At 36.6% G+C, this 9,672-nt stretch overlaps 1 protein-coding gene across 1 annotated transcript; it reads right to left on the bottom strand.

Annotated features, from left to right (window-relative positions):
* Positions 1 to 3,425: 3,425 nt before the first annotated feature.
* Positions 3,426 to 4,390, bottom strand: LOC139843548 (uncharacterized). The gene is made up of 3 exons (XM_071833654.1): positions 4,229 to 4,390; positions 3,858 to 4,186; positions 3,426 to 3,684 (listed from the first exon to the last, which is right to left on the bottom strand). The coding sequence occupies exons 1-3, from the start codon at positions 4,388 to 4,390 to the stop codon at positions 3,426 to 3,428; spliced, it is 750 nt and encodes a 249-aa protein (XP_071689755.1).
* Between the last annotated feature and the right edge of the window lie 5,282 nt (positions 4,391 to 9,672).

Raw genomic sequence — 9,672 nt, 5'->3', positions numbered from 1 at the left:
TTATGAGATTTCAAAACTAGAAAGCTTGAATCTTTTATGTTCTTGAAGATTTTTAAAGCAAGAAGCTAGATCTTCAAGTTTCATGAAGATCATAAACACAAGTTTTGATCTTTTAGCAAAAACAAAGTGATCTTAAGCTATAAAGCTTAGATCCATCAAAGTAAAGAGATCATAATCTAGAAAACTTAGATCCAACAAAAGTAATGAAGATTCAAAGCTAGAAAGCTTGAATCTTTCATGTTCTTGAAGGATTCAAATCAAAGTTTGAATCTACAAGATATAACAAGATCAAAAAGCTAGAAAGCTTGATCTAAACATGATGATGATGTCGTGATTATGAGAAGAAGAAGAAGAAGAAGAAGAAAATTTAAAACTTACAATTATTAGTGTGAGAAAGACTAGAGAGAAAATTAGAGAGTAAGTGTGTGTAAAATGTGAATGAGATCAACTGTGAAATGGGTGAAATAAGCTTGGTATTTATAGTGGTGGTGAGGCCTCATGGCCGTGGGGTTTTGGGGGGGGGGGGGGGGGGGGGAGGGGGAGGGGGGACAAGGGGACAACTTTTTGCTTTTTGCTTGATGCTGGTCTAAAGGTGGTGCTTATTGTTGGGATTCCATGCAACATTTGTAATAATGATTAATAAAAATGCTAGTATGTTGGCTCATCTTAATGGTTTTTGTCCTACATCTTAATGGGTCATAAACTTATTAAAATTGGGCTAACTTAAGAGTCCATTAGCTAGAGTAGGGTGGACTTAAGTCCACTAAGGTAGAAAGTCCACTAAGACTAACTAGTGTGCATTAGTAAGTTACTAAACGTAATTAAGCAACCAATAAGCCAAGTAATTGTCATTAGAAAAAAACAATTAGTATTACGTAGTTATAATATTCCAATTATGACAAAAGTTAAACATGTACCAAAATGTCAAGTGACACTAACGGTCATAAAAGCATTCGAGGATCAAGTTAAGTAACTACATACTTAATAACACGTTCTAAAATATTAACGAAAGTAATCAACATGAAATAAGATCCCAGAATATAATCTAACACAGTACGCACAAATACGCAGTTTCGTGAAAATATAAAGCACAAATATAAGTCAAAAAAGTCGGGTCGTTACATCTCCAGTCCCCCAAGTTATAGGCTCTTTCTCTAAGTTGCTTGATGCATCTCATGGCATCGAGCGTCTAGAGGCATACAACCTCTTCAAAATGACAATGCCACAACTATGCATCCCATGCCACAGGACATTCGTGACTACTTGGATCCAGATGAGTTTGATAAGTTTCAAGCCACCACAGCTGAAGTGAAAAAGTTGAAGGTGCCATTCGTGGAGGCAATAGGCACTCAACCTGGTTTAAACTTGGATAGGGTTTTGAGCATGATCCCATAGTTTTTATAAATATTGTAAGGGATCATGGCACCATTTTTTGTAATGAACTATGAATTAAATGTAACTAGCTCGTATTTTCTTTTTTGCAAGAATCATTAATTTTGTAAATTTAAATAAGCAATCAGCATATCAAACATATGCGCTACCGTTGTCACGAAGGTGCAACAACCTCGATTTGTCACTCGAAATTTGTCATGTGTCATGACATGCATGTATATAGACAATGTAGGAATATGTGAGACGGGTACGAAAATCGGAGGCAATTCCGTTACGGTGCCTCGTTGCCCAGGCGGGAGGCGTCGTCTCTACCGTATGAAAGCTAGGTTACAATTCATCCAGGGTAGTTGTAAGTGAGAATGGACTTACTAATTCATCACCTAAGTGTAGCCATAAATAGTTACGCAATGCAATGGGAAAATGCATTGAAATAAAAGCAAAGCAACCAAACGAGTCTTATGGCATCGCGCTTATATAGTTGTGGTGATCAATCACAAACTAAAACATAAAACTGATTTAAAAATCTTAAACTTCAGTACGTTAAATGCAAATTTTCTTCAAATTGGTTGCGTGCCAAGTGCGCGACACAAATTTTCCATCATGCGTCTTTTGGTTATACGCTCCGCCTCCAAGGGCTTCAACCACTTCATATGGACCCTCCCAATTTGGTTCTAATTTGCCAATATTCTTAACTCGGCTTGCATTATTTTTTGCGCCAAATGAAAGCTTCGGGTCGAAACGGTCGAATACAAATGAGCCGGTTGTAGTACTTGGCGATTTTTTGTATTTTCGACGCTTCTCTGATGGCATACATCGTCCTTCTTTCCTCAAGTAAGTTCAAGTTTTCCTTCATAGATATCATATTTGACTCTTCATTAAAATTTGCAACACGTTGCGTTGGAACTGTTAATTCGGCCGGAATCACTGCTCTCGAGCCATAGACCACGCTAAAAGGTGTTTCTCTATTACTACCTCTTAACGTTGTACGAAATGCCCATAAGACCTTTTGTAAAGCGTCCACTCAGCCGGTATGATTCGTTCCTAGTCTTGCCTTAATCCCAGCAACAATATCCCTGTTGGTTACTTCCACTTGACCATTTGCTTGAGGATGTGCAACGGAGGTAAAACTTTGTATCACATTCAGTTCAGTACACCATGATCTAAACGGGTCACTTTCAAACTGCTTTCCGTTATCACTTACAATTTCATGAGGTACCCCGAAACGACACACGTTGTCTTCCCATACAAAATTCAAGATTTGCCTCCCCATGATAGTTTTGACGGGTTTAGCTTCGACCCGTTTGGTAAAAAAGTCTATAGCCACTATCAAATGTTTACTGTCGGGGAAAGGACCAACTATATCGATTGCCCATTTGTAAAACAGCCAAGCATGTGTGATAAGAATCGGCTCATGCGGTGGTGAGTGTATGAGCGGCGTGTGACGCTGACACGAGTTGCAACCCTTAACTATTTCGCTCATGTCTCGATACATAGAGGGCCGATAGTATCCTAAGTGCTTGATTTTTCCGACTTTAGTCCTGTATCCGGCGTGCATGCCACAAGATCCTTCGTGTACTTCCCTTATAACTGTTTCCACATCCTGTGGACCGACACAGCGCAGTAGCGGGCCCAAAAAAGATTTCTTATACAATACACCTTCCTTCATCATGTACATTGGGGCCTTCATTCTAATTTTTTAGCCGCTACGCTGTCTAGAGGTAGCGTAGTGTTCCTTAGATAAGCTACGATATGACTCATCCACGTCTTAGCCTCCTCGATGGTTGCCGCTACCTATACGGCTATACCACATCATTTTAGCTGCAATGACACAAAATAAAAATTGAGACGGAACAATGTTTCACCTGTATCACATCTGTGGATTTTTGGTCCAAGACTTCGACCCACACATCCTTAGCAAAACGTTTGAAGGTCAAGGACGCGAGCATGCTCAACACATCAACCTTTTTGTTCAGTGATCTCGGTACTTGAGAGATTGAGAACAATTCAAATCTGTTTGCCATTTCCTCCGTCAATTACAAATATTTCTGCATGGCAGGGTCTCTTGCTTCGAATGTACCATTCATTTGGTTCGTCACCAATTGTGAATCCACCGACAAACGCAGTGCTGTAATTTCCATTTTGAGAGCAATTCGCAACTCGGACAATAATGCTTCGTATTCTGATTCATTGTTCGAGACTGGAACCGCGAAACGTAGGGCATATGTATGCTCTTCTCCTTCTGGATCAATAAGTGTGAGACCTGCGTCGACTCCTTTATCACTAGATGCACCGCTGTGAAGAGTTCACACGTCACAGGACCAACATCTGCTTGATCGACTAGCGTCGGTGGGCAGCATTTATGAATTCGACATGGAAGTCCGCCATGACTTGGCCTTTAACAGCGTTTCGGGGAGCGTACTTGATCTCGTGTTCTCCACGTTCAATCGCCCACTTTACCAACCAACCAGAGATTTCCCGTTTGCTCAGTACCTGCATGACAATCTTTAGATAATCCTCCAACGCGATCATTGCTTCGATTTTCATGAACATGTTTTATAGGCGTGTCGGTCAGAACTAAAACAGGGTGCACTTGGAAATAACGTTTCAAACGCCGCGCTGTATGCACTAGAGCCAGAACTAGTTCCTCCATTGGGTTGTAATTTACTTCCCCATTATGCAATACTTTACTGATAAAATAGATCGACATTTTCCTTCCACCACACTCCGCAATCAATACCGAACTGATTGCTTCAGCTCCCGCTGTCAAGTATACTGTCATAGTTTCTCCTGAAAACTGAAACTTTTATTCAATTAATCAATACCCATAAGACATTACAAGGGTAGGAACGACATCACTACCGACATCGGGGCGGTTAGCGTTAGCAGCGTTCTTATAAGGGCTTTCATTTCTTGGAAGGCCTCCTCTGTCTGCGGCATCCAAACGAAATTCCTTCCTAATAGGTATGTCCATAACCACTAATAGATAAGCAGTGACCATTACCAACAATAATACATTTAGAGACATTTGAAGGATAATAAGTCGTGAAGTTACCGTGAGACCCTGCCATGTGTGATGTTGCTCCCGTATCAAGGTACTAGTTTGGGGGGGGGGGGGGGGGGGGGGGGGGGGGGGGGGGTTGAGCTCATGGTGTGCATTGCAACTTCAATATCAGTAGCAGTAGGGGAGGAAGATGATAGCATTAAGACAAAATATATACGTAATTTAGTTCGATATAATTATACAAATAAATAATTTGCAGATACCACAATGAGTCTTGCACCACTAAAAAATTACTAATTATATAATAATGATAACTTGCACATGGGTGATTGGTACGAGTACTAGAATTAAAAAGAGAATAAGACCTTGTCGTAGAATTTGACTGGTGGACGGTAAATTTCAAGGGTTCTTTTTTTTTTTGTGCGGTAAGGAAAAGAAAAAAAAGGAGGTGGGATCGTTAGTTTGAGGCTGATACCCAAAGAGTATATAATTCCTTGCCATTTTCATTAACAGTAAACATGTGTATATAATACAATGCATATCTCCTATTTGTGTTAACAATAATAAACTTTCTCCTATTTTAGAGAAAGACACGTACGATAACTATGACGATACTAATCGTAATATACAGCTCAACAACAACATTGATATATATATATATATATATATATATATATATATATATATATATATATATATATATATATCCTATATATAATTATTGACTTTTGGTGACCATTACTCCTTCATAGTTGAAGCTATCGCTTTGCGAATGTAGAGACTGGATCTAAATTCTTCAAATAATAACGGTGGTAATCCTTTGGTGGAGATGTCTGCGATTTGCAAGCGTGAACATGTAATATCCGGACTTGACCACGAGAGACTTTTTCTGGTACAAAATGTATATCCAGTTCGATGTGTTTGGTTATTTGGGGTTGTACTGAATTACCTGATAAATATATGGTACTGACATTGTCGTAGAGAATAGTTGTGGCTTCCATGATAGGATACATGAGTTCAAACAGCAGATTTCGTAAACAACATGATTCAACGACAACATTAGCAACTCCGCGATATTTGGCTTCGGTGCTTGATCTAGACACGGTTGGTTGTCGTGTTGACGACCAAGATATTAAGTTGTCGCCTAAATAAATACAATATCTCGATGTGGAACGGCGAGTGTCAGGACAACCCGCCCAATCTGCTTCGGTATACGACACATGTGAATGACAAGAATTCTTCGGGATAAACAAACTGAGAGAGATGGTGCCCCGTAGGTATCAAATAATGCGCCTGAGTGCAAGCATATGAGCATCATGTGGAGCAGGCATGTGTATGCAAACTTGCTGAACAACATACGGAATATCCGACCTTGTAAAAATAAGGTATTGAAGTGCTCCTGCTAGACTCCGAAAGTATGTGGGATCGGGGTATGCATTACCCAAGGTAGGCACTTTGTTTGCCATTTGTGTCAACGGGAGTTGCTACGGGGTTGTATGAAATCATACCTGTACGTTGAATAATATTTCTTGCATAGGTAAATTGATCTAGAAACAGTTCGTTCGTACAAAGTTTAACATATATACCTAAAAATGAACTCAAAGGACCTAAATCTTTCATGGAAAATTCGCTTGCTAACTTAGCCATTAGGTAATCACGCAATGTATCCGATGAGGTGTCTAAAACAATGTCGTCGACATATGATAATTAATAAGCAACGTGCGTGCCATGGTGATAAACAAAAAGCGAATGGTCACACTTGCTATGCGTGAACCCAATGGTGAATACATAATCAGCAAAGCGTTGGTACCACGCGCATGGTGCTTGTTTCAAACCATAGAGGCAACGTTTGAGCAATCATACGTGATTTGGGCGAGTGCGATCTTTGAAACTTGTAGGTTGGTGCATATATTCCGTTTCATTAAGATTGCCATGTAAAAAAATATTTTTGACATCGAGTTGATGATTGGTCCAAGAGTTAGAGATGGTAATGCTAAGGACTGTCTGGATGATAACAGGTTTAACAACCGGAATAAAAGTTTCGTGACATTCGATACCGAGCTGTTGAGCTTGCCCATCTCCAACAAGTCGAGCTTTATACTGCTCGAAAGTACCATCGAACTTTATCTTGTGACGAGATATCCACATGGACCTAATAACATGCATATGTGACTTACGATATAAGCACACAATGTTCATACATACAAAAAAAATTCCGAATTATGTAAAATATTAATGCTTGTGAATACATTAAGTGGTGAATATCAAAAACTATTACTAAGACAAATGTAACTTCTAACCGTAACCCATGCACAACTGAGGAACTTGGCGACAAGACCAATGTAATAACTTTCTTTCTTTTTTGAGTAGGTGATAATTTGGAGGGTAGGACGAAATGTGTCATACCCCCAAAAAGAGCCGGGGAAATATGACTTCACAATATCACAACACAAGTATGTATAAACGAGAACGACTCTATATGAGACGCTTTATTTGATAATCAATGTATTAAAGCAGCGGTAAGTATTAAGTCATTACAATTGTATACTATAATGTTCTAATGCAATAATATGAATGTATATATGCGGACTCCAAAAGCAGCAAAGTCCAAATAGCAAATAATCTTTAGCAATCTTCACCTGACACAAAACATGCTTAAAGAGTCAACCAAAAAGGTTGAGTGAACAACATAGGTTTAATAGTTATAACAAGTTTTAGACCCCAAGATTTAAGTAAGCGGTTTAATCAGTTCGGAAGTAGTGCTGGTGTATATGATATCGATACTAACCATTAGTTACCCTAAACACATCACGTTCGTGTCGTTCATCGTTATTATGTATCAATTGACCAGAGGTCATCCGGATAGAGACGTCACCCTCAATAGTGCTATCACAATAACTAAGCTTGCCTTTATACGTAGCAATTAACGATATCATGGTAGGGATTAAGCATGAATCAAAGCATGTTAGCAACAGTTTGAACTAATCAAAATAAAGTTTGAGTACTTGCGTCTAAGCGTAAAACAGTTTAAAAGCAAGCATGTGTCTCACCCCAAAATTTAAAATAAGTATATAAAGATAGTTAAAAAGTGGGGCTATGAAGTTCACCTTAATAGCAAGCAAGCAAATCCACGCAAATAGTAAGAATGGAGTGTGTAAGCGGAGATCTCAACCTAGAGATGTAATGTTCGATTAGGTAATGTCTAATAGACATAAAGTTGGTTTATTAATATAGCAAACTATATTAACAGTGACGGTTTTCGAGAAAAGTTGTATGATAATATACTTAGTGTTATTAAGTGTTACTATTTAATTAGGTGTATAGGTTATACTAGTTATAGTATTATTAATCTTTAATTATTCAACTATTGAGTAAGTTATCATTATATGTTATGTATATAATTATATCTATGTGATACATACATATATTCTTTATTATTATCATACATGTATGTATTTATAACTATATGATATGTATATATATTTAGTAGGTGTATATGTTACATATATATAAGTGTAGGATGGTACATATACTTATTACTTCTTATTATTATTATTATTAGGTTTACTATCTTATTAACCTACATAATGAACATTCATACATACATTCACACGTACATATACATACTTATATACACATACATATACACGTATGCATATATTTACATATACACACACACATATACATACAGTGTATACATGCACACATGTACGTATGCATGCATGCATGCACGTACACCATGATCATAACCTAAATCTTAATCACAATCTTTATAATTTGACATAAAATCATAAGTTTGTAACTTAATAACTAGTGTCTTTCTAGCCAATTCATAATCTTTATCTACCTTTACTAACTAATTCATAACTCTTCACATAAAATCATAACTTTTCTTCACAATTAATAGTTACATTCATTAACCCTAATCATCATCACCATAATCATACATGTTATTACTTTTTAATCACCCTTTAAAATATACTTTTACCTTATTACTCCACATAAATCATAATCATATTCCTATCATTATCGTCATAACTTTTAACATAACCTAAATACTTTTATGATCATACTTCACATTCAAAATCTTTATTCACTTACAAGTTACCTCATAAAATCATAACTAATTATAATACTTGATCATAATCTTATCATTATTCATTATAGGTTACATCTAAACTCAACATAAAATCATAGACTTTTATCTTTCATCCTTGATTCACTTACATAAATTATAAATTTACTAATTGTTCATAACCTTCACTTTTTATTAAGCATAATACTTTATCAAGTTCATACATAATAACTTTTAATATGATACTTTTAACTTGGTTTATAACTATGAACATTGTTCATTATAACTATCCTTACAACATCAAATTTTTTTTTTCATTACTTAATCTTAACACTTATAACAATAAACTTAAAAGAATTAATGTAGGATTGAACCATGGTATATTAGGTATACCTTAAGCTAGAGATCGAGAATGGAAGCTGATTGGGATGCGAAAACAGACAGGAAACAACAGCAGCAACAATCGACCCAAATTAAGGTCTTTTGGGTCTGAATGATCACGACAGAAACAACAGAAACTTGGACTGATTTTGATCACGATTAGCAGCAACAGAAACAGAAAATAAACACAGCAACAAGCAGAACAATAAGTGATCTTGGGTCTGTAAAAGATATCGAATAACTCAGCATAAACAGAAGGAACTTACTTGAGTTTTTCCTTGGCTGTTTGGTTCGACAGAAGACAGGAGATATACAGTAGGTTTCTTGGCGAATTTGGACAGGCTGGATGAATGGCTTTTAATCGTTGATGGAGGGTTTAATGGGAAGGGTTTTGATGAGAGTTTTAAATCAACTGAAAGCAGGCTGTGTTGCAGGTTATTAGCCGACAGAAAATTGAGGGAAATAGCAGGGAATAGTCGACAATATTTAGAGGGAAAGCAGGTAAATCAGTCGACAGAATTGCAGGTTTAATTGTGGTGATAAATCTGGAAATTCACGAGGTTTATATAGGACTTGTAGGTTTCCTAATAACATTAGACTACTTGGAGAACAAGAACACTAATTATGGTTAAACAAGGATTGTGAAAACTTGGTGACTAAGTAAATTATTTGCTGCATACACCAGCCGATTTGTTTTCTATTATTTCATGTATTTACATATTATTTTTTTTTATACGGCTCTTATGTATTTATTTACATATTTTATATATTTTATTATTATTATTATTATTATTATTATTATTATTATTATTATTATTATTAT

Source organism: Rutidosis leptorrhynchoides, chromosome 1, assembly GCF_046630445.1.
Source record: "Rutidosis leptorrhynchoides isolate AG116_Rl617_1_P2 chromosome 1, CSIRO_AGI_Rlap_v1, whole genome shotgun sequence".
In the NCBI taxonomy this organism is placed as follows: Eukaryota; Viridiplantae; Streptophyta; class Magnoliopsida; order Asterales; family Asteraceae; genus Rutidosis; species Rutidosis leptorrhynchoides.
The sequence above is the reverse complement of the archived record's forward strand: the minus strand, read 5'-3'. Positions and strand labels throughout refer to the sequence as shown.